Below are 26,326 nucleotides of genomic sequence, written 5' to 3' on the forward strand. Positions count from 1 at the left end.
TCTCTGTGTTGCCAGGTGACCAGGCAGACTCAAAGTTTCTGCTCCCAACTCCCCCTCCTCAGGAGAGGTAGCTCATGGATCCAAATTCCCACAAGGCTGGCAGGTGTTAGCAGCTGGCATTTCGTGACAATTTACTGCACACTGACTTTTAAGTTTAGATTGCTTGCATTCTACTGGCAAGATCACTCTTGCCTTTGCCCTTTAGAAGAACAAAATTGTAAAAAGGAGAGGCGTTCCTCTCTCTTGGTGCACAGACCCACATGTTTCCGACTGTGCCTTGGCTCATGCCTTTCTACAGGTTTCTGGTGAAGCAGGCACACCTGCCCAGACTCTGATGTCTCTAGTAGGCACCCAAGCCCTCAAACCAACAAATATATTTATAAATTCATATTTGTAACTTACATAGATTTTTACCCTTTGCAGAGCTCTTTGGCATGGAAATGGAAACAACAAGCAAACAGACAAAAAACAAAAGCTGGAAACTCAGAAAGGTAAAGCAAGTTTCCCCAGATCACACAGACAGGATGTAATAACGGACTTAGAACCCTAGTCCAGGGCATATATTTTCCAAGTTGAGAATCCAAACTAAAACAAAAAGGTGCAATGATATAGGTAAATTTTACCCTCAATAGTTTTGGATATGGGGCTGAAAATTGTAGCTCATGACTATCTGCCAAAGAACTGCAAATAATGAACTGGATATTAAACTAGATCATGTGCCCATGGAAACTGCAGTGTGCAAGATGTAGGCCACCCTTGTAATATGTAAGATGTTACCCCTGTAGTACACCTCCATCAAGCTAGGACAGGGGAGTCCTGGCTTCTAGATCAAATTCTTTCATTTAGTGTACTAGCTTGGGCAAGGTCATTTAATCGCTGTTGTTTGTGAAATAAAGCACTGTATGATTCAACTAGTAAGGACTTACATGACACATGTGAAGTATCTAATAACAACAAGTAAAATGGTGTTCATAATTTCTCATTTCATGAATCTGTGCAACATATAACACTTGCCAAGTCTGTGCAATAGCTAATTTTCAGAGCATGTTACACATGCTGAATCCACTGTTCATCTCAAAGCATTTTAACACACAACATTAGCAAAGACCCTTATTCAAGGAACTATGCAATTAACTTCATTATTCAGAATTTCCCTAGTTGTTCCTCTCTTTTGCATATATTAGCAGCAAGTGTTGTCTGATATTCAACTTATTATGTACATTTTGTTATGATCACTGAAGACTAAAAATTTCATTTTTAAAATTTATTTTATTTTTTATTTATTTTATTAATTTATTTTTTGGCCACGAGGCATGCGGGGTCTTAGTTCCCAACAAGAGATCGAACCCGTGCCCCCTGCAGTAGAAGCGCAGAGGCCTAACCACTGGACCAACGAGGAAGTCCCTCATTTTAAAGTTTCAATTATTTAGATGACTTGTTTATTCCTTGAAAATTAATCTCTTGGTACAGGGCCTTCAATAATCATGTAGTAAATGTTAGCTAATTTAAATTTAATAAATTGGTTGTCAATTATTAGCACACTCTTGGTAATAAAAAAAAAAAGGACACCCTTGGTAATATGAATCCCTTGGAAAAGCTGATGAAACAAAAATTTTAAGTTCAACTGTGTTCATGAAAGTAAAAAGCTGTGATTGTGGTAAGTAGTATCATAAATAAAATATGTAAGTGCAGCAAATATTAATACTAGGATTCAAGAACTGTGCTACCATGCCATCATTCACAAGTCTGCAAGAACATGTACACTTCATTAAAGTCAATGGAGTGTACCCATTCATCTTAGCATTATTCATAATCGAAACATTTCAATTTTAGTTAACACACACACAAAACTAATTTAAAAGTCAAATGAGGAGATTAGTTCTACGCTCCCATGTTCCAATTCCATAGTTATATCAACCAGCCAAATTTAGCCTTAGGAGGTATGAAAAAATATCTAATACAATGAATGGAAAACCTTTTAAAGAATCACAGATCTGTTGAAACTAATGTTTTTGCAACCAACTCAACAAAAATATATTTAGTGTTGTAAAAGAGCCCTCAGACAATTCTATTACAAAACGACTGAGCTCATCTATAGATTTACTTCTAGATTTCAAAAGCAGTGAAACAAGAACTAGAGGATTTATGTAAGAAATACAGTTCATTTCCTAAAAAAAAAACAAAACTAAATTGAACAGTGATTGATTGAAAACTATTTTCTGCGTACACATTATAAAGACCAGAGGGGATCTTCTCCTGTTTTAAATCTTTATTTCTGCCATACTCTTCTTATTTGCTTTTCCAGTTATTTTTAGTAGTTTTTAAAAAATTATTTATTTAATTTATTCATTTTTGGCTGCACTGGGTCTTCGTTGCTGCACACAGGCTTTTTCTAGCTGCGGCAAGCAGGGCTACTCTCCACTGTGGCACATGGGCTTTTCACTGCGGTGGCTTCTCTTGTTGTGGAGCACGGGCTCTAGGCACACGGGCTCAGTAGCTGTGGCACATGGGCTCAGTAGTTGTGGCTTGCAGGCTCTAGAGCGCAGGCTCAGTAGTTGTGGCTCATGGGCTTAGTTGCTCCGCAGCATGTGGGATCTTCCTGGACCAGGGTTCGAACCCATGTCCCCTGCATTGGTAGGCAGATTCCCAACCACTGCGCCACCAGGGAAGCCCTGCTTTTCCAGTTGTCATCATTCTTTTGGTGTCTCTTTCTTTTCCATTTTTTGGTTTATTTCTTTATCAATCCCCACTGTGCATGTCACCAAGGACTATTTCCTTCATCCCTTACTTGTTTATCCCTACATCAATCTTTTGTCTCCAGTCTATGAAGTTAATTGTTCCTGAATATCTATATGCATCTGAGCTTCTCCCCCAAACCTAGGTTTTATTTATTGTTGTTTGCAGATATCCAACTTGACCCTCAAGCTCAATAACAACAAAAGAGGTATTAAAATTCCTTACTTTCCTGCTAAAACACTTTTGTAACTGTTACATTCTGGCTCTTTTGCAAGCTCACCATCCTGGTATGGTCATCCCTCGGTACCCGAGCGGGGATTGGTTTCAGAGCCCCCAGGGATACCAAAATCCGAGGATGCTCAAGTTTGTTATATAAAAAGGCGAAGTACAGTCGACCTTCCACATCTGTCCCAAGTTTGGTCAGTCTGACACCTTTCTTTCTAAGGGTTCCAGTCTCCTCAGTGTGAGGGAACATTACCTTTTATTTTTCCAAGTTTCAACAATCACCAGAGAAGGAGTTGTGTGTTTGTCTGTGCAGGCACTGTGCACCCTTGGGAGAGGGTGAGGGGAATGCTTATCTGAGAAGAGGAGAGGGTAATGCTGCCCGACTGGTGTTGGGGCACAGAGGCAGGGAGAGGATGCTGGCCTTGACCCTACACCCAGCTCATTCATCTGCCTGCCCAGAGGCGTGTTGGTAGCTTCCAGCCACAGCCCTGCCTCTCTAGAAGACTCTGTGGGGAAGGATACATGCTGGCATATTTTGTCTATACTTCCTAGAGGCTGGAAATAACTTCAAACCACAGAGAGAGTCCCATAGGGACTCCGATACCCCGTAGCAAACCTGACAATTGATAGAGGTCTCTGCACAACAGTTCTTGGTTTCCTGTCTTCCTTCCCTTTACCACTCTGCGCAATTTACATGAATTCTTTGAAACTCTTTTTAGTGGAATTTCCTGCTTCCAGTTTCTCTCTGTTCAGTCCACACTTCCTGCTCGAGAATGATCTATAACTGGTTGGTGCATGTGCGATGTGCTGTCCCTCATATGGTCTCATCCTAACTTCTGGACATTATTTCAAGACTTTGCCTCAACCTAATACTGGGACTGCTGGCCTTCTCCCTACTTGTTCACTGTGTCTGTGCACAGCACTTAGTGGCCCTGACGTGGGTTCTAAACCCAAATCCCCTAGGGCAACATCCCCCTCTCTGCTCCACGTGTCCATGGATCTCTTGTCTTGAGAATTCTGTTCAATGAACACCAGCGAGTGACTTGCTCGTCCCAGGCCACATGCCATCAGTCACTGCTTATATATATAAGCTACTCTTCAGGACTCTAAACAAAAGTAGCATTAATTAATATCTCTTATTCTATCTATGAACACCCCATGCTCATTTTGTGGTGAATGTGGGCTCTGCATATAAGGTAGGATAGTCTTCACCAACTTAACTCCTAATGATGGTCAGTGAGGCCCTTCGATGACCTTGCTGCCACCTTACCCTGTCTCTCTCCTCTGCTCACTGCCCCCTACCCTCACCTGGATCACACGGCTCTTACCTGCCTAAGGCTGTCACCTGTGCTGCTTCTCTTGCAAGACTGCTGTTCCCCCACTTGGCTGGGTCCCTGTCAACCCAAGTCTCTGGTTATTTGTCACCTGCTCAGGCAGGCCTTCCTACATGATGTCCTCCTTGTTACTTTCGTTCCTGATGCCCTGCAATATCCCGCAGAGCATCTAACAAAATCTAAAGAGTACCTTTGTTTACTTGGCTAACTCTCCTCATTTAGATAGGAAGCCCCTAGAGGTAGGAACCTGGTCTGTTTCTTCACCACAGCACATAGTATGGGTCAATATATATTAATCAAAGGGATAAATATCATCAGAGCTTTCCTTAGTTCTCGATAATGTTACAGCATCACCTTAGTAAAGGTGATGAGAATAATATATTTATATATTGCACATATATTTAAGATGTTACAAATTTGGTATATTTTAATCAATGTATGCAACAAATGATATTTTTAGGAAAGTCTGATAATTTGCAATCATACTCTTACTGCAGAGATGAGGATAAAGAATAGAAATAGCCTGGTTGGGCTCCCTAGAGCTGAAGTCATTGCTCAAGGACAGTGAATAATGCTATAAAATCACTTATACTATAAAGATCATTATCTAAAGTCATTATCATACATAGGACATTCAAACCTCAACCTGTGCTTTCTTTCCTCGTACTTCAATCCTGACAATTCTCAAAACACCCTGACTTACTTTCTATTTCTCAGAGAAAAGGAGGATAAATCAAGAAGACACTTGAAAATGAACAAATAATCACAAATTTATAAAAGTGCAGAGATAGCCCTGTGTTTCAGTCATTAGAAACACGCCTCTATCTGACTGCAAACTGTCCTTATTTTCATTCTCAATTTTAAAAGTTGCTATCACTACTTTTTTGAGTAATAGAATATTTTCACAACCTCAGGGTAAGCAAAGATTTCTTAGGACACTAAAAAGCATTAACCATGAATGAGAAAAGTAATTTATTTTTCTTTATCGAACTAAAAAATTTCAACTCATCAAAGGGCACTTTCAATAAAGTGAACAGACAAATCACAAACTGGGAAAATATTTACCATACGTGTATCCGACAAAGGACTTCCCAGTATATATGAAGAACTCCTACCATCAGCAATAGACAAGTGATCTGGTCAAACTGAGAAAAAACTTGAATAGACATCTCACCAAGGAAGATATACAAATGGGCAATAGTGCATAAAAAGATGGTGAAGATTAATAGCCATCAGAGGGCTTCCCTGGTGGCGCAGTGGTTGAGAATCTGCCTCCCAATGCAGGGGACACGGGTTTGAGCCCTGGTCTGGGAAGATCCCACATGCCGCGGAGCAAGTGGGCCCGTGAGCCACAATTACTGAGCCTGCGCGTCTGGAGCCTGTGCTCCGCAACAAGAGAGGCCACGATAGTGAGAGGCCCGCGCACCGCGATGAAGAGTGGCCCCCGCTTGCCACAGCTGGAGAAAGCCCTGGCACAGAAACAAAGACCCAACACAGCCATAAATAAAATAAATTAAAAAAAAAATAGCCATCAGAGATCTGCACATGCAAGCCACGAGAGATACCATTTCCTACCCACTGCTGGTGAGGATAAGAAACAGCTGGAACTTTGAACATTGCTGGTGAAGTGTGGGGCAGTTTCTTACAAAGTTAAACATTTACCTTAGGATCTAGCAATCCCATTTCTTGGTCTGTATCCAATGGGAATGAAACAAGTTATTCACAGACTTGTACAGGAATTTTCAGAGCAGTCTTTTTCATAAGAGTCCCAAACTAGAAACTACTCAAATGTCAAAAATAGGATAAATAACTTGTAGTTTAGTCATACAGTGGAGTATTACTCAACAGTAAAAAAGGAATGAACTATGGATACATGCAACAATCTCAAACATACCATGGTAAGTGAAGGGAGCATTTACAATGTTTATGCTGTATAATTCCATTCACTTGAAGACCAAGAATAGACTGAACTAACCTATGGTGATAGAAATAAGAAAGTTGTTGCGTGGGCAGTAGAGAGGAGATGAGGGGGTGGGAGGGAAATGGTGGGCTCTTGAACTGGAATTGACTGGAAAGGGCCGTGAGGGAAATATTTAGGGTATGAGATTCAGTGTCGTATTTTGCGTGGCCATTATACAGGGCATATACAATTGTCAAAACTCATTGGAACAGACACTTATCTGTGCGTTTTATTGCATATAAATTGCATATTAATTTAAAAAATTAAAATATTCTATTATTTAAAAAAACTTTAACACTAAACATCATTCAGAATATTTCTTTACTTTCTAGGGAAGCATTTAAAAAATTCTTGTTCTATTGAATTTTACATGCCTGGCTTACAATATGTGATGAGTACAGTAATTTATCCAGTTTCACTAGATTAAGCCTCAATTTACTGTGAAGTTCAAAACCATAAAGATAAAGAAGTACCAAAAAAGAAAAAAAATAAAACTCACCCCCCAAAACAAATGAAAAACCCCTGCTCTGAATCAGGATTAAGTTTTCAAAGATGAATGTCATTGCTACAGTATACCAGCAAGGGGAGCACTTACACTTTGAGAAGAATTTCATCCTCATCACGACTGAATTATTCTATAGGCACTTTAACGAGACCACAAATTGACTTTTGGGTGTAGCCACAATGGAAATGACAGATCATTTTAATGCAAAAGAGAAAGATTGGAAACCTTGACCCTCTAGATTACTTTGCACCTCAGTGAGAAGGGAAAAAACAGATCAGCTTATTAAAAGAATATGTTCACGTAATTCAGATACCTGGAAAACAAAAGAAGAGCTAAATTAACTGTGGGATGCCACTTTTTCTTGGTTAATTATTCCCATACAAGAATAATAATGTACATACATCCCTTCTCCCACAAAAAGAAGACCTCAACAATTCCACTATTTTGATGGACGCGGGAATAACAGCATCCGTTTGTACAGAATTTGCAAGCTGTTTGAATATTGGAGTCCGTCTGAGTGTAGGTAAGACTGGCAAATGGTAATTTTTAAAAATCCTGAAGCATAAGGGCTTTTCAGTTGAGATGGTTAGGCCGCGAATCTGAAGGTTTATGTTGCATTTTTTATATATATTATCATGCTCATCAATTCTTGTAAGATTTGTAAGGCTTAATTCTCACATAAGCTCAGGAAGGCTGTAGAAAAATCTCTAACTATCCCTTCCTGCCAGGCTCGGTAATCCTGGATTCACAGAAAAGAATGTTCTGGCTGACAGTGGCAAGCATGTCCCCAGGCACATGCAAATGCAGGGCTCCCAGTAGGGACACTTAGAGTATGGGTAACTGCCCCCTTTACACGCTAACCTCGTAATAACCCTGACCTTGATTCTAACACCATAGCACCTTCTCAATTCTCCTCATTCCCCAGAGAAGCTGAGCACAGAGGAACTAGCATTGTGTGCCCTGGAAAATGCCCTGAGCCATGCCCAGTGGGGGGGCTGGAATCCCCACTTGTAGGAAAGCCACATCTCTACATTCTGTAGTGCTCATGAATCTGAGATGTGCCTTCCTCCCTTGGAGCCAGCTGAGCCCGAGGACACTGGGTACACAGAAGCAAGAGTCCCTTCTGGAACCGTGTAGAACGCACCTACAGAATGCAAAGCTTTAGAACGTGAGCAAGTGTGTAGGTTAACTCTGCATTGGCACCTGCAGGGGCAACCAGGAGCAACTCTTCCTTTAAAATCACACACCACTGCAGCCCTTCCACAAAGGCATGCCTCTACTCTGGGAGAGCGGATGCTAGTAACACGCAAAAAGGCATCACCCATGAATGTGGGTACCTTTGGCTGGGACAAAAACCCTGCCAGAAGATTCTCCTCATGGAAGTCCACGGAACACTTCTCAGTTCAACGTCCCTAAGAAACGATTTGGAATTACTTCCACTCATGAAATAAAAGGAAATCACTTTTTTTTTTTCAATTTCTATACATGGATGTCCAAGGAAATATAGGATCCAGAGTAAGAAGATTCAAGTTTAGACCCTGCCTTGAACATTTTCTCCAGACCCCCAAGTCTGTGCTGTTACAATCTGGACCGTGTTTTTGCCGGCAAGGATTCACTGGGTTGTCCCACACTGAACATCATTTCACTATGCAGCAAAGGATTTTTAAAGAAGAATGAGAAAAATATAGAAACGAAGTGCTACGGCACACATGGTCCTAATTTTGAGTTTGCCACCTAATGGACATGAGTCTTGTGTTCTTCCAACTAAGCAGAAAATAAACCAAAAGTAACTCCCAAGAGTTAACTAAAACCTGTGAGAGGTACAAAGGGTAGAGATGAGGTATAAAGGGGAAAATATACATGGAACCCAGAAATGGGAAACATGCTGATTAGAGGAGGAAATAGAAGGAAGGTGTAGTTAGAGCTAAAGAAAGGAAAAAGATAGAGATGTTTGTGTGTTTTTAAAAATTTAATTTTTAATTGATGTATAGCTGAATTAACAATATTAGTTTCAGGTGCACAACAGGGTGATACAATACTTTTATAGATTGTGTACCATATAAAATTATTATAATATTATTGACTGTATTCCCTGTGACTTATTTATCTTATAATTGGTAGCTTTTTGTTTTTTTTTGATTGAGAAACATTTCTCCCTTTGAGGAGATCTGTTTAATGTGTAAGGCAGATGCACATTGCACATTAGGGAGGGAAGGAGGAAGCCCAGACAGACAGAGAGAAGAATCTCATGTTTAAATGTTCTTGTCCTGCCTTAAAATATACATTTTATTTCATTACCAGATATACGATTTGCAACTGTAAAACGCCTAGAAGGAAACATAGGCAGTAAGCCATGTGACATTGGTCTTGGTGATAATTTCTTGAAACAGACACCAAAGGCAAAAGTAAAATAAACAAGTGAGATTACATCAAACTAAAAAGCCTCTGAACAGCAAAGGAAACCATCAACAAAATGGAAAGGCAACCTACCAACTGGGAAAAAAATATTTTCAAATCGTTGTGTTTGTTTTTAATGAGGGGTGAGTTGCTCGCCATATTGGATCGACCGGCATACAAACCAGGTAGGAATGAACGGCATTGTAGAGGGAGTGCTGGTCTGTCTGGCATGGCACCAGGTGATTAAAGCACATTCCAGAAAGGGCTGATGTACATTTACGGCATGTGGGAGAATCCCCAGCCTGAGACCCAATCAGAAGACATGGCGTTTCCTACCCTGGGGGAGGCAAAGATGGGCTGCACTTCAGCATGGCTCCTGCCATGTAGGGAAGGACCACATGTGGGGAGTGAAGATGTTATATGATCTGGAACAATCTGTACATCCTCAGGTGACCGCAAACGACTGAACGGAATGTACAGGAAGCAAGGTGCTTAGAGGTGAATTCTGTGTGACCCCCCTGTTGGCATTCACAGAAGAGTGGGCTTTGGGAACCAAGTCTGAGGAGAGAGAAGAAAGAGCTCTGGGGTTTCCCAACCCCTAATGAGTCTCTGCAGTTGTATTTTCACAGAAACCTAGAGTTTTGTCTGAATTTGACAAAGTTTTCCTACGGTGCTTATATCCATTATCTTCAAAGATCTTGGATAGTAGCTAGCACCATGAATTAGTATATCCTTCATGAATAATTACTCACTGAGTGAATCAACCCAGTTCCCAAAAGAGGAGTGTGCCTCCCATTAATTAAAATAGGAGTCAATAATGGGTAAGATATAGCCTATATTTTCTTTATTACTGCCATTTGGCATATGAAGGATGCTCTCCAGCCTTTCAAATCTCCCTCCGAGGGAAGTTAAGTTGACTGTCAAGATAGATCTTGGCAGCTCTCTCTTGGGGTCCCCAATGCTCACTAAGCATTTAAGAGAACATGACATCATCCTAGTGGCTGGTGAGACAACTCATGTCCAGGTGTGGGAGAGGAAGTGTGGTCCTGCCTGCTGCATGCAGTGAATTCTGTACTGAGGTCTAGAACGGGTGCTGGTGGCATGAGGGACCAGCAGCATGCACTTGGGCTCCTTTTATTTGGTTCATATGCCAATTTTTTATCCCAGAGGAGGCAGAAACCTCTTTCACTGCCTTGTGTGCTAGGGAAGAACTAAAACTCGAGTGGAGAAAAGGCTGGGGTAGGTACTGTGAGCCAAGGGTGGTCAGTGAGAGGGGAGGAGGGGGCAAAGGGTCTGGCGGGTCTGTAAGCAGCAGCCTGTGTCTGGAGCTCAGCTGGCAGGAGAGCAGACAACCTTGGGGACTTTGGCAACTCACCTCACTTACTTGATAATGACAAGAGCCCTAGGATCACAGGCAGCTGACCCTGAAGAGAAAACACTGCCTTCTGCCAACCCAGTGTAGAGGCTGGAGTACAGGTCTTGGAGTACCAGCCTCCAAGCTCCTGGGATCTGCACTGATCAACATTCTCAATTGTTCCCTTAATGACACAGTGCCTGCTTTGACCTTCCCCAACCCCAGGCCATCAGATCATCCCTACTGGCTGCTCTGGAGCTCTTAAGTGTGACTGTACATGCAAAGTCATGTTTTCACAAGGATTCTTAACGCTGCCTAAAAACATTTTTACATGTCCCCTTCCAATTTTCATTCCTCATTGCAATTTTTTTTTTCTCTCTCCCTGGGGATAAGCTCCTATTCACAGATGATAATCATCTCGCAGCTCTCATCTGTAGAGCACTTTCATGTGAATACATTGCACCTAGCTTGTCTTTAATAATATCAACAACCCATATAAGCTATGTAGTGTTATCCTCATTTTATAGACAAGAGCTCAGTGAGGTTAAGACAACACTGAAATGTACGTGGGTTACATGACCTGCCCATGTTACATCACTCATAGGCACCTGAGCTGGGATTCAAACTTGTATCCTCCTAGTCTACATCGCATGCTCATCCAACAGTATAAGGGAAAGAAAATTGAAGCTCTTACACATAAACTCCCTCAAATTTCTTTATATGCACCTACAAATTTTAATTAATTAATTAATTTCCCCTTCTCTCCTCCACCAGGGAGAAGCTGATTCTATCCTGTGTTCCTAAAAGTTCTCTCAATTGTCCACAAATAGTCTTATCTATTCCCATTTCTTCACATTTCAGGTCTCTGCACATGACCCTAAAATCTTTCTGTGAGTTCCAACTGTTGTTTCCAATCACTAAGGAAGGGCATATTTTTTAGTAATATACCTTTTAATAGACCGTACACTGTTCCCCCACCTCCTCGGCTCTCCACATCTAACATGTCTGCTCTGTTTTTCTTAAGCAATCCATGTATTCCCTATCTCCATACGTTTGCTCATACTGATTTGAAATGTTATCCTTTTCTCTACTTGTAGAAATTCTTTTTATTTTTTTAAGAATGAGCTCCAATGTTATACCTGCTATGAATAGTTCCCCAACTTTTTAGTCAGATTTAATGGTATAGTTTCTGTGTTCCCAAAGCACTTTGCTTACAAGGATGAATAACACATCACTTATCACACGAGAAAACTGTCTCCATCTCTGTTTCAACTTATGGGCTGCCGGCACAATGTAGACAAGAAGACAGTTTTATTTATCTCTACACACCTTGAAGCAATAAGCACAGCCCTTGGCTAAGTGTTTGTTGAATGAATGAATGGTGATTTAGTTACTGCTCTGATTTTTCAACATGCCCCAAGGAGGGCGTGATCTGATTTTGGGGTTATTTTTTTCTCACCTTAAATCTTCACTATCAACCTGGGAATTTTTCTAGTCTGCTTTGTGAAAATATTGAGTTTTAAATTTTAAAAAATTACCTGCTGTATAAAAACCACAGAAAAGGAAAGGAAATGATACATCATTTTTCTTGTAAAAATAAACACACGACTACCATCCAGGTGATCAATGTTACAGATAAGCATCCAAAAAATTAAAATTTATATTTGTAAATTTAAAAAATAAGATAATAAGAATTGATCCTCTTCTATTAACAAATGTTTATGTTCACATATAATACAATAGTACTTTTCATTAGATTGGAATAATGAGTTTGGGGAGATGGGAGGAACAGGGGGATGCTAGCCTGAATTATGGAAGTCAGAATTATTGAAAGCAATACAGTTTTATTACTTTCAATACTATGATCTGCCAATAAAGTCTGTCTAATGACATGGATCCTTATTTTATAGCCAAATCTTTTTGCCTAAAGACCACCATATATGCTAAAGCCATGAAAACAATTATTCTTTTAAAGTAAGTTACAGGTGTTCCCTCTATTTCTCTTAACAAATCCATTCCTTGAAGAGAATTCAAAGGTAAATTTCATCTTGGTCTTGGTCAAATTGTCAAAAATTGTTTAACAGCAATATCTGAACTAATAAGGTTTTACTGAATTCTTAGAGGAAGACATTTCTGGAAAATAATGAATAGAGTCCAATGTCCCAGGGAAGTGTTAAATACTTTTAAAATAAAAATAGGTAAAATGTGAATTTTTTTCAAATAAGATGAACGTTAATTATTCATTAAACTAGATATAAGTGAAATCCATCTTCAAAGTCTTTGGCTTCCTTTGTAAATTTCTTGAGGGCAAGGATCATGGTTTGCTCGCTTCTCTCCCCCACCCTCTAAGACTTCATACACCCCAACAATGTCACCTAGGCTATGCTTTCTGATGATGGCTATCATCATAAGAACAGGTGTTTAAAAGCAACATTACGGGGTTTTCAGATATTGTGGGGTTTTGCTCTGCTTATCTAAAACTACCTGAGACCCAAACATCACGGAGAGTTTACTCCCTGATTCTGGCTATAGGCTGCAAGTAATTTACAGGCCCCCATCCTGGAAAAGAAGAGAGACGAAATTCATATATTACCATCACATGCAAAGACATTTAAGAAACAATCTACATTGATATACCTCAAAGTCTCTGATATTTATTGCTAGCCAAGAAAATCATGGGAAGGGAGAGGATCGTGAAACAGAATATGTCATCCCTGTGTTTCTGGGCTACTCAAGTGGTGACAGGCTTCATGTCACTTATTAGGAAACCTGGCATTACCTTCAAATTTTGCCACAGAAAAGACAGCTTTGTGCCTATACCGTCTACATCAGAGAAACAGAGCTGGGGACTACTGGGGTAGGCGGAGCTGGAAAACATCCACCACAAGGAAGAAAATTTCCTTGGATTCTTTGCATTCTACTCCATAACCTTTCAAGGTGTCGATACACAATTATAGTTTCTGCTTAAAATTTTTGAGTACTTAGGATAGATCTCTTTAGGTAAAATTGATACTTGGAATAGATACGCCCTGTACATCTCCTGGTATGGGACATCCAGCGACCCACTTTTGGATAACTTGGTTTGTGAAGCTTGGAAGAGTAAATGAACTGAAATCTAGGATAAAAGGACAAAAGCTCTTTGAGGGAAGCGATCCCATGGATATTTAAATCATCCAGAACTACTGGTGGTTTACTTTGTAGTGAAGAGCTCTAATTTGGGGGGTTTCCCTTGAGCCAATGATTTTCCATCCTGATAATCAAGAAAGACGACCTCTTTCTGCCAGATGAAATTACTAAATGTAACATAGAATATTTCTTCTGGTTTAGTCATCTCTGGGGAGAGGTGAGTCTCAACTCATTCTGAGAACAATTCTAGAGAACCAGAAGACGTCTATTCAGACTTTCGCTTTCTAGATTACACTGGTCCAATTCTTCTTTCAAAAAAACATATTATAACTATATAACTATATAATATATAATACATATTCTATACAGTACACTCTACAATATATTTTATATATTGTATAATTTTAATATATATTACATGTGAAACTATATATTAATATATATCTTACACATATGTATATGTAATGTTTTCCTCTTTGCATATTGTCTTGTTTTTCAAAATATCCCTTTCAAAGTATGTTGATAAAAATTTGAACAATTACTTAAGAACGATAAGGCTTAAACAATGGTAGGATTAATTCTCTGTCCTGCTATTCTGCTCCATTTAAAAAACCCGCTATCAGCGTGATTCATATATAATATTGTTTTCCTAACCTTAATTGAAACATAGATCCTATTGGCAATTGCCTTCTTAATTAATCTATCGCCAAATTTCATTTGTGCTAGAATATACCAGTTTATACTTATGTCAATTAAATGCTATTCTAGTAATAACTTATAAGGCAAAAGAATCTGAAAAAGAATATATATATATATATATATATATAAACTGAATCACTTTGCTGTACACCTGAAACTAACACAACATTGTAAATCAGCTATACTTCAATAAAAAAAAACTATAAAAAAATAAATAAAACTAAAAAAAGTTTTTTTAAAAAATGCTATTCTATCTTTAGAATGATTTAAAGAATATATCCAAGGGCATTTTGCGTCGTATTGTCATGAGTTTCCTGGGATAAGGTATCAACAGCTCCACTCGATTTAGTAATTTCTGCATTTTGGATGAAGGCACTTGTAAGTCATTTGTACACCTCATCAATAAGTTATATGTCCTACAGTACAACTGATCCTCACGGGTTAGAACTTGATATTTAATCCACTGCTTCAACTCACTTTGATGTAATTGCAACTTTATATTTACTGGTCACCCATGTAACAATAGCATGATTAAGGTCACACTTCTGTGGCTTGGTGATAACAATATTGTTTAGGCTAGGACCCCAAATCTTTCTCTATACAAAACTGATTTTATCTGGCACATCTCATTGTTTATGTAATCTGTCACCGTAACCATGGAAGGAAATTAAATCGATGTAGAAAAAAATGGCTATTCAAAGAGTCAAATGCAGCTGCTTCCTTATCTCTTATGATATTCTGCTAAATTGCTTACAGATTGCATGAGAAATTGTTCTCATCAGGTATTGCCTCTAAGCCCTCAGGTTTATAATGATCAAGTCATTTCCTTTAAAAACGTGGATATGACAGGCTTTTTCCCCATCTCCACGAAGGCTCAACTATAAAGGCTGTGCAAGGACTTCTGCCAATTTCTTCTTTGTTTTATTTACTGTAGTAAAAAACACATTAGATGTGTCCTCAATAAATTTTAAAATGTACAGGACGGTATGTGAAATGTAAGCACAATGTCGTGCAGCAGATCTCTAGAATTTTTCATCCTGCATAACTGAAACTCTATACTTAAGGAACAGCAATTCTCCATGCTGCTCTCCCCACCCCCAGGAAACTACCATCTGTCAATTTCTCAAGGGTCTCAGGAAACCTGACATTGGGGCATAATAATAAGATTACACTCCCAGACTGGATACACTTTGATGGTCTAGTTTGGCTTTCCACTTGTCACAGACTGAAGTATGTAGTTAGATGAATGCGTGTCCTACACTATATGGTAAACTTGTTGAAAACAAGTTAGTTAGATGATTCAGTCTTACTTCTCTTTATAATTTCCCCAAACCTAGTTTAGTGTTGTATATAAATATGTAATGAATTAAACTGGAATATTTCTTTTCAAAGGTTAATATTAATTAATGTTAATTTTAAGGATCTGATAAAAAGACAGGAAAGTAAATGCCATTTATTTTTGAATTGATGAACTGTCTCCTAAAAAAAAAAAAGCCTCCTCTCTCACGTCCCAATAATAGTAATAGCATGCATAGCCCTTTAGAGGGTTTGACTATATCTTTTAAAACATTGCTGTTCCTTTTTTTTTTTTTAATGTAATGACTCACTAGGATGTTGAGCTCAGTCTGTATAATCAATATAGGCTGACTTTCTTGCTACGTGATCATGTATTAAATAACGATGAATGTTTTCCCATGGTCAGCTGTGGAAATGGTTTTAAATGTCAGCATACGGGCTTGCTTCACACAGTGGAAATTAACTGGGTTTGGCCAGAGCCACTAAAGTTAATAAGAATTCAAACCTCACATCCAGTGAACCTGTTCTTATATTGCACTTACAAGATTGATTACAATATTAAAGGCTTAATTGAGTAGCATAGACAATCTAATGAAACAAGATCTTTCCCCATCATCACATTACTTTATTCTGAGTCATTTTTCTTTTCAGTGGGAAAGCACGTTTCACCTGTTGAAACTTGGTGTAAGCACCATACTAAGTGAATAGGTCTAGAACTTTGATGGGAAATCAATTTTTTTTTAACATCTTTATTGTAGTATAATTGCTTTACAATGTTGTGTTAGTTGCTGCTGTATAACAAAGTGAATCAGCTATACATATACATATATCCCCATATCTCCTCCCTCTTGCGTCTCCCTCCCACACTCCCTATCCTACCCCTCTAGGTGGACACAAAGCACCAAGCTGATCTCCCTGTGCTATGCGGCTGCTTCCCACTAGCTATCTATTTTACATTTGGTAGTGTACATATGTCCATGGCACTCTCTCACGTCGTCCCAGCTTACCGTTCCCACTCCCCTTGTCCTCAAGTCCATTCTCTGTGTCTGCATCTTTATCCCTGTCCTGCCCCTAGGTTCTTCAGAACTTTTTTTTTTTTTTTAAGATACCATATATATGTGTTAGCATATGGTATTTGTTTTTCTCTTTCTGATTTACTTCACTCTGTATGACAGACTCTAGGTCCATCCACCTCACTACAAATAACTCAATTTTGTTTCTTTTTATGGCTGAGTAATATTCCATTGTATATATGTGCCACATCTTCTTTATCCATTCATCTGTTGATGGACACTTAGGTTGCTTCCATGTCCTGGCTATCGTAAATAGAGCTGCAATGAACATTGTGGTACATGACTCTTTTTGAATTATGGTTTTCTCAGGGTATATGCCCAGTAGTGGGATTGCTGGGTCATATGGTAGTTCTGTTTTTAGTTTTTTAAGGAACCTCCATACTGTTCTCCATAGTGGCTGTATCAATTTACATTCCCACCAAGAGTGCAAGAGGGTTCCCTTTTCTCCACACCCTCTCCAGCATTTACTGTTTGTAGATTCTTTGATGATGGCCATTCTGACTGGTGTGAGGTGATACCTCAACGTAGTTTTTTTTTTTTTTTTAACATCTTTATTGGAGTATAATTGCTTTACAATGGTGTGTTAGTTTCTGCTTTATAACAAAGTGAATCAGTTATACATATACATATGTTCCCATATCTCTTCCCTCTTGCATCTCCCTCCCTCCCACCCTCCCTATCCCACTCCTCTAGGTGGTCACAAAGCACCGAGCTGATCTCCCTGTTCTATGTGGCTCCTTCCCACTAGCTATCTATTTTACGTTTGGTAGTGTATATATGTCCATGCCACTCTCTCACTTTGTCACAGCTTTCCCTTCCCCCTCCCCACATCCTCAAGTCCATTCTCTAGTAGGTCTGTGTCTTTATTCCCATCTTGCCCCTAGGTTCTTCATGACTTTTTTTTTTTTTTTCTTAGATTCCATATATATGTGTTAGCATACAGTATTTGTTTTTCTCTTTCGGACTTACTTCACTCTGTATGACCGACTCTAGGTCCATCCACCTCACTACAAATAACTCAATTTCGGTTTTTTTTATGGCTGAGTAATATTCCATTGTATATATGTGCCACATCTTCTTTATCCATTCATCTGTTGATGGACACTTAGGTTGCTTCCATGTCCTGGCTATCGTAAATAGAGCTGCAATGAACATTGTGGTACATGACTCTTTTTGAATTATGGTTTTCTCAGGGTATATGCCTGGTAGTGGGATTGCTGGGTGGTATGGTAGTTCTATTTTTAGTTTTAAGGAAGCTCCATACTGTTCTCCATAGTGGCTGTATCAATTTACATTCCCACCAACAGTGCAAGAGGGTTGCCTTTTCTCCACACCCTCTCCAGCATTTATTGTTTGTAGATTTTCTGATGATGGCCATTCTGACAGGTGTGAGATGATATCTCATTGTAGTTTTGATTTGCATTTCTCTAATGATTAGTGATGCTGAGCATTCTTTCATGTGTTTGTTGGCAATCTGTATATCTTCTTTGGAGAAATGTCTATTTAGGTCTTCTGCCCATTTTTGGATTGGTTCTTTGTGTTTTTGATATTGAGCTGCATGAGCTGCTTGTATATTTTGGAGATTAATCCTTTGTCACTTGCTTCATTTGTGAATATTTTCTCCCATTCTGAGGGTTGTCTTTTGGTCTTGTTTATGGTTTCCTTTGCTGTGCAAAAGCTTTTAAGTTTCATTAGGTGCCATTTGTTTATTTTTGTTTTTATTTCCATTTGCCTAGGAGGTGGGTCAAAAAGGATCTTGCTGTGATTTATGTCATAGAGTGTTCTGCCTATGTTTTCCTCTAAGAGTTTGATGGTGTCTGGCCTTACATTTAGGTCTTTAATCCATTTTGAGTTTATTTTTGTGTATGGTGTTAGGGAGTGTTCTAATATCATTCTTTTACATGGAGCTGTCGAATTTTCCCAGCACCACTTATTGAAGAGGCTGTCTTTTCTCCACTGTATATTCTTGCCTCCTTTATCAAAGATAAGGTGCCAATATGTGCATGGGTTTATCTCTGGGCTTTCTATCCTGTTCCATTGATCTATATTTCTTTTTTTGTGCCAGTACCATATTGTCTTGATTACTGTAACTTTGTAGTATAGTCTGAAATCTGGGAGCCTGATTCCACCAGGTCCGTTTATCTTTCTCAAGATTGCTTTAGCTATTCGGGGTCTTTTGTGTTTCCATACAAATTGTGAAATTTTTTGTTCTAGTTCTAGAAAAATGCATCGGTAGTTTGATAGGGATTACACTGAATCTGTAGATTGCTTTGGGTAGTATAGTCATTTTCACAATGTTGAAATGGTATATCTCTGCATCTGTTTGTATCATCTTTAATTTCTTTCATCACTGTCTTATAGTTTTCTGCATACAGGTCTTTTGTCTCCTTAGGTAGGCTTATTCCTAGGTATTTTATTCATTTTGTTGCAATGGTAAATGGGAGTGCTTCCTAATTTCTCTTTCAGATTTTTCATCATTAGTGTATAGGAATGCAAGAGATTTCTGTGCATTAATTTTGTATCCTGCTACTCTACCAAATTCATTGATTAGCTCTAGGAGTTTTCTGGTAGCATCTTTAGGATTCTCTACGTATGGTATCATGTCATCTGCAAACAGTGACAGCTTTACGTCTTCTTTTCTTATTTGGATTCCTTTTACTTATTTCCTGTCTCTGATTGCTGTGGCTAAAACTTCCAAAACTATGTTGAATAATAGTGGTGAGAGTGGGCAACCTTGTCTTGTTCCTGATCTTAGTGGAAATGGCTTCAGTTTTTCACTATTGAGAACGATGTTGGCTGTGGGTTTGTCATTTATGGCCTTTATCATATTGAGGTAAGTTCCCTCTATGCCTACTTTCTGGAGGGTTTTTATCATAAATGGGTGTTGAATTTTGTCGAAAGCTTTTTCTGCATCTATTGAGATGATCATATGTTTTTTTTCCTTCAATTTGTTAATATGGTATATCACATTGAATGATTTGCATATATTGAAGACTCCTTGCATTCCTGGGATAAACCCCACTTGATCATGGTGTATGATCCTTTTAATGTGCTGTTGGATTCTGTTTGCTAGTATTTTGTTAAGGATTTTTGCATCTATGTTCATCAGTGATATTGGCCTGTAGTTTTCTTTCTTTGTGACATCTTTGTCTGGTTTTGGTATCAGGGTGATGGTGGCCTCGTAGAATGAGTTTGGGAGTGTTCCTCCCAATGCTATATTTTGGAAGAGGTTGAGAAGGATAGGTGTTAGCTCTTCTCTAAATGTTTGATAGAATTCGCCTGTGAAGCCATCTGGTCCTGGGCTTTTGTTTGCTGGAAGATTTTTAATCACAGTTTCAATTTCAGTGCTTGTGATTAGTCGGTTTATATTTTCTATTTCTTCCTAGTTCAGTCTTGGAAGGTTGTCCTTTTCTAAGAATTTGCCCATTTCTTCCAGGTTGTCCATTTTATTGGCATAGAGTTGCTTGTAGTAATCTCTCATGATCCTTTGTATTTCTGCAGTGTCAGTTGTTACTTCTCCTTTTTCATTTCTAATTCTATTGATCTGAGTCTTCTCCCTTTTTTTCTTGATGAGTCTGCTTAATGGTTTATCAATTTCTTTTATCTTCTCAAAGAACCAGCTTTTAGTTTTATTGATCTTTGCTATCATTTCCTTCATTTCTTGTTCATTTATTTCTGATCTGATCTTTATGATTTCTTTCCTTCTGCTAACTTTGGAAGTTTTTTTGTTCTTCTTTCTCTAATTGCTTTAGGTGTAAGGTTAGGTTGTTTATTTGAGATGTTTCTTGTTTCTTGAGGTAGGATTGTATTGCTATAAACTTCCCTCTTAGAACTACTTTTGCTGCATCCCATAGGTTTTGGGTCATTGTGTTTTCATTGTCATCTGTTTCTAGGTATTTTTTGATTTCCTCTTTGATTTCTTCAGTGATCTCTTGGTTATTTAGCAGTGTATTGTTTAGCCTCCATGTGTTTGTATTTTTTACAGATTTTTTTCCTGTAATTGATATCTAGTCTCATAGCGTTGTGATCAGAAATGATACTTGATATTATTTCAATTTTCTTAAATTTACCAAGGCTTGATTTGTGACCCAAGATATTATCTATCCTGGAGAATGTTCCATGAGCACCTGAGAAGAAGGTATTCTGTTGTTTTTGGATGGAATATCCTATAAATATCAATTAAGTCCATCTTGTTTAATGTATCATTTAAAGCTTGTGTTTCCTTATATTTTTTCATTTTGGATGATCTGTCCATTGGTGAAGGTGGGGTGTTAAAGTCCCCTACTATGATTGTGTTACTGTCAATTTCCCCTTTTATGACTGTTTGTATTTGCCTTATGTATTGAGGTGTTCTGTGTTGGTGCATAAATATTTACAATTGTTATATCTTCTTCTTGGATTGATCCCTTGATCATTATGTAGTGTCCTTCTTTGTCTCTTGTAATGGTCTTTGTTTTAAAGTCTATTTTGTCTGATATGAGAATTTCTACTCCAGCTTTCTTTTGATTTCCATTTGCATGGAATATCTTTTTCCATCCCCTCACCTTCAATCTGTATGTGTCCCCTAGGTCTGAAGTGAGTCTCTTGTAGACAGCATATATATATGGGTCTTGTTTTTGTATCCATTCAGCCAGTCTATGTCTTTTGGTTGGAGCATTTAATCCATTTACCTTTAAGGTAATTATCGATATGTATGTTCCTATTACCATTTTTTAAATTGTTTTCAGTTTGGTATTTTAAGTCTTTTCCTTCTCTTGTGTTTCCTGCCTAGAGAAGTTCCTTTAGCATTTGTTGTCAAGCTGGTTTAGTGGTGCTGAATCCTCTTAGCTTTTGCTTGTCTGTAAAGGTTTCAATTTCTCCATCGAATCTGAATGAGATCCTTGCTGGGTAAAGTAATCTTGGTTGTAGGTTTTTTCCCTTTCATCACTTTAAATATGTCCTGCCACTCCCTTCTGGCTTGCAGAGTTTCTGCTGAAAGATCAGCTGTTAACCTTATGGGTATTCCTTTCTGTGTTATTTGTTGTTTTTCCCTTGCTGCTTTTAATATTTTTTCTTTGTATTTAATTTTTGATAGTTTGATTAATATGTGTCTTGGCATGTTTCTCCTTGGATTTATCTTGTATGGGACTCTCTGTGTTTCCTGGACTTGATTGACTATTTCCTTTCCCATATTAGGGAAGTTTTCAACTATAATCTCTTCAAATATTTTCTCAGTCCCTTTTTTTTTCTCTTCTTCTTCTGGGACCCCTATAATTCGAACGTTGGTGTGTTTAATGTTGTCCCAGAGGTCTCTGAGACTGTCCTCAATTCTTTTCATTCTTTTTTATCCTGGTCTGTGGTAGTTATTGCCACTATTTTATCTTCCAGGTCACTTATCCGTTCTTCTGCCTCAGTTATTCTGCTATTGATTCCTTCTACAGAATTTTTAATTTCATTTATTGTGTTGGTCATCGTTTGTTCACTCTTTAGTTCTTCTAAGTCCTTGTTAAACATTTCTTGTATTTTCTCCATTCTATTTCCAAGATTTTGGATCATCTTTACTATCATTACTCTGAATTCTTTTTCAGGTAGACTGCCTATTTCCTCTTCATTTGTTTGGTCTGATGGGTTTTTACCTTGCTCATTCATCTGCTGCGTATTTCTCTGTCTTCTCATTTTGCTTAACTTACTGTGTTTGGGGTCTCCTTTTTGCAGGCTGCAGGTTTGTAGTTCCCGTTGTTTTTGGTGTCTGCCCCCAGTGGGTAAGGTTGGTTCAGTGGGTCGTGTAGGCTTCCTGGTGCAGGGGACTGGTGCCTGTGTTCTGGTGGATGAGGCTGGATCTTGTCTTTCTGGTGGGCAGGACTGCGTCTGGTGGTGTGTTTTGGGGTGTCTTTGAACTATGATTTTAGGCAGCCTCTCTGTTAATGGGAGCGGTTGTGTTCCTGCCTTGCTAGTTGTTTGGCATAGGGTGTCCAGCACTGTAACTTGCTGGTCGTTGAGCGGAGCTGGGTCTTGGCATTGAGATGGAGATCTCTGGGAGAGCTTTTGCCGTTTGATATTATGTGGAGCTGGGAGGTCTCTGGTGGACCAATGTCCTGAACTCGGCTCTCCCACCTCAGAGGCTCAGGCCTGACACCCGGCCGGATCACCGAGACCCTGTCTGCCACACGGTGGTCAAGTCAAGACTTTCCATTGTGATTTCAATGGAAAATCAGAACTTCCAGCTTCTGTGATGCAGCAGGATTCCAAGAAGGCAAATGGAAAGTACACAGGGAAGAAGATGAACTGCAGCAAAGCCTTTGTCCTATGATAGTGACCTCGCGGGCTCGCTGGGCATGAGGGCATGTGTGTGGCTCACCTTCAGCAGGCAGTCAAGGGTTCTCTATGGGAAAGTGGAGAGGAGCTCACAGAGCCGCTCTGCCTCCGCTTCATTGTATACTGCTCCACATACAGTACATGCTGCCAGAAATCAATTTTTTAAAAAAAGGCATTTCACTGATCCTTCTTCCGAGGGTTTGAACGCTCTATGCAGCATGAGTAGCACAGCCAAGCAGAGCTCACATTCAAGTGAGGAAATACAAATATGCCCATAATGTTCTTTTCTGAAAGTAATTCTTCTGGCAGCATGATAAATTTATTCAGTTGGTTATCACCATCTTTGCCTAACAGAGAATAAAAGACGGGAAAAGGTTGGGCAGTTTCCTAAGGCCATGCGGCAATTTGTTGTTAAAATTGAAACAGGGTTACATTTCATGAATGAATGTTTTTTTCCTCCAGCTATACCTGTCATAAATGTGATTATCAATACCCTCTTAGTTCTACATAAAGATATTCTGATACAAAAAAGTTTTTCACGGTGAAGTTTAGGTCCTTTGTTGTATAACATTCGGTTGCTGGGTTTAAGTTTATCCCGGTATTTTATTTTGTAATATTGGTTTGGTCTCACCTTACCTTCTTTCCTGTTTCCTTTTAACATCACCTGGATATACAATTATTAAATCAATAGTAACCACAATAACAAGCTAACATGTACTGAATCCTTATTAAATATCAGACATGATGCTGAGCACTTTATGTGAACCTCATCGAATCTAATACCAGAAGAATCCCGTGGGAATATGACCTGGATTTCTGCTTATGGAATATAACTACGTGTTTCCAGTTTTTCACTTTTTTACATAAACCACCCCTATTATCATCATCTATATTTCCTAGTTTCTATTCCATTAAAGTGGATTGAGAACTTAAAGACACAAAGCGGAATCCTTTTAGATTTGAGTTTTTTCCTAATATTTTATCATTTTATTTTCACACCTGATTCTGTAGCTTTTTACTTTTAGTAACTCAACTTTGAGTCTTTCCAAAACATTTTTATAGAAATTCTTTTATGCATTCATATGTCATTGGTTTTATATAATTTATAATTGAATAATTATATTAACAAGTACAATGGGAACAAACACAACTAATTCTTGGTCTGTATTCATCCCCACAGGTGGGGTCAGAAGTTATAGGAGGGCTCAAGAGACAGCAGGTGAGGCCCTGGTGGTGAGGTGGCTGGGAGCATCAGTCAGTAGGTTATATCTAGGGCAGGGAGAGAGTTGCTTAGTCAGGGAAATCATTTAAGAGAAGGCTAGTTAAAAGAACTTTTGTTGTATTTGATACTTTAACTGCATAGGCATTACTTTGATAAAATTACTGTAAAAGATAAGTTTTTAAAAAAATGGAAGCAGGAGAAGAAGGAGAGTGAGTTTAGGTAGCTTGCCCAGGATTACAAAACTAGAGATGGAACTGGATTTGGCTCCAGAATTCAGCATCCAAGTGTAGCATTTCAGTGATCTTTCCCTCCAACCCATGAGCCTCAGCACAGAGAGAACTCTGGAGGGTTGGGTGGGCTGCTGCCACCAAGGAAGGGGGCTTGAGACAGCTCAACAGTGGTCAGCAAGAGAACACAGTAACAGAAGCGAGAAGAAGCCAGAAAGTAATGAAATAGTCTTGGAAGTTTGCAAAAGAACGCTGTTATTGTGTTAACCTTAAGTTAACCCAAGTATTTCTTGACCTTGGGCCTCACTGGTTCAAAACAAAAGGGTTTTCAGCAAATAAATTTGGCCAACGGATACTGCCAACTATTTTCAGAACCAGTTTTTGCAACTCTGAAATTGAAGAAACCCTGAAAGGGCATCCCTCCCCTCCAGCAAACAAAAAACAACACAGAAGAACCTCTGACCCAAGGGTCCCATGGGAAGCCAGGTGTGGGAGCAAGCTTAGTGGAAATCTGTGATGACAAATAGCATTTAAAATGAAGTCATTTGAATCTCAACCCCACTTCCTTCTAATCCTTGGGTTTTATGGCTTCTATTTCCATCAAGTCTTTCTTTGAGTAAGACTACTGAAGCACCAGTTTTGAAGAACCACCTAGCTTCTGTTAAAAAAGAAACAACAGGTCCAAAATGGAGTCACTTGTGCTAAGCCCATGTCACCAAACAGAAACTTAATACCTAACCTAACTGCAGTTTGAATCTCCCCCAGGAATGTAGTCTTAACTGGTCAGTTTGGAATTTTTTGGTCAGCACCAATGAGGTAATCTGCCACAGAGATCCTTTTTATCCACCAAAGGAAGACGCTGTAATCTGATCTTTCCTTATCCCTTCCTCTTTCTGCCTATAAAAGCCTTCCATCTTGTACAGCCTCCTCAGAGCTCCTCTCAACTTGCTAGATGGTATGCTGACCGATTCATGAAGCGTTTAATAAAGCCAATTAGGTCTTCAAATTTACTTGGATAAATTTTGTTTTTTAATACCTCCTAGAAGCAATGATTTTACGGTAGCTGTTTTAAAACGCCTCGGAATGGATTATGCTTTTCCATTAAGTATTAATGATTTCAGTTTATGTTAAATGCTTCCTATGTTTTTGTCCTTGGCATTTTCCAAATTGTTTCCTTCAAGAAGAAAATTAGAAAGGCATTAAGATTTCTATGACTTCATAATAAATTCATAAAAAGGTTAAGATCTCAAATGGCTATCCCTTCAATAAAATTATGTTAAGTTGTACAAACGGTTTGGACAGGGGACATCACTTTTATGCATTTTCAAAAGCAGCTATTTCGATTTCTAACTGGTGTGGTTTAAAAAATAATTATTGCAATCATTGAGCTATAAACGTGGTTGAGATTTAGAGCCTCCATATAAAACAGTTCAATATCTTTTGGGAAGCAATATTATAAGCAGTGGAATAATTATTTAATTAACATGCATGCAAAGGTAAGGAGTGTATGGGTAAACTGCTTATTTCATTTTCTAAAGATTGCAAAATTAGTTAATTAACTAAAGGAAGTACACATGAAAAAGAGAAACAGGGCGAGATCCGACATCAGTGTGTATACTGAACAAGCCCTTTCATGGAATCCTGCTTAGCTGACACAGCTTCTGTGCCCTGCCCTTGGCCAAGTGCACGCTGCCCACTCAGGGGGACCCAGCACTCTACAGTATGCTTTATGTAAGACAGAGTACAGATTGAACCATATGCAGCTGGGCACTGAGAGACAGGACGAGCCCAGGCGGGAGCCTGTAAAGTGAGAACAGCACTGAAAAGGGACAGGTCCGATTCTTCAGCTATCTCAGGGGAAACCAATGAACTCAGCTT

General features: G+C 38.9%; 1 protein-coding gene across 1 annotated transcript in view; it reads right to left on the reverse strand.

The window, feature by feature from the left end:
- The window catches only part of CHST9 (carbohydrate sulfotransferase 9), a 242,137-nt gene that overhangs the window by 84,681 nt on the left and 131,130 nt on the right, over positions 1–26,326 (reverse strand). The window contains exon 4 of the mRNA XM_036823754.1: positions 13,025–13,070. Coding sequence (XP_036679649.1) covers positions 13,025–13,070 — 46 coding nt within the window. The remainder of the gene's footprint in view (positions 1–13,024; positions 13,071–26,326) is intronic.

The sequence above is a fragment of the Balaenoptera musculus genome, chromosome 14, assembly GCF_009873245.2.
Source record: "Balaenoptera musculus isolate JJ_BM4_2016_0621 chromosome 14, mBalMus1.pri.v3, whole genome shotgun sequence".
NCBI lineage: Eukaryota > Metazoa > Chordata > Mammalia > Artiodactyla > Balaenopteridae > Balaenoptera > Balaenoptera musculus.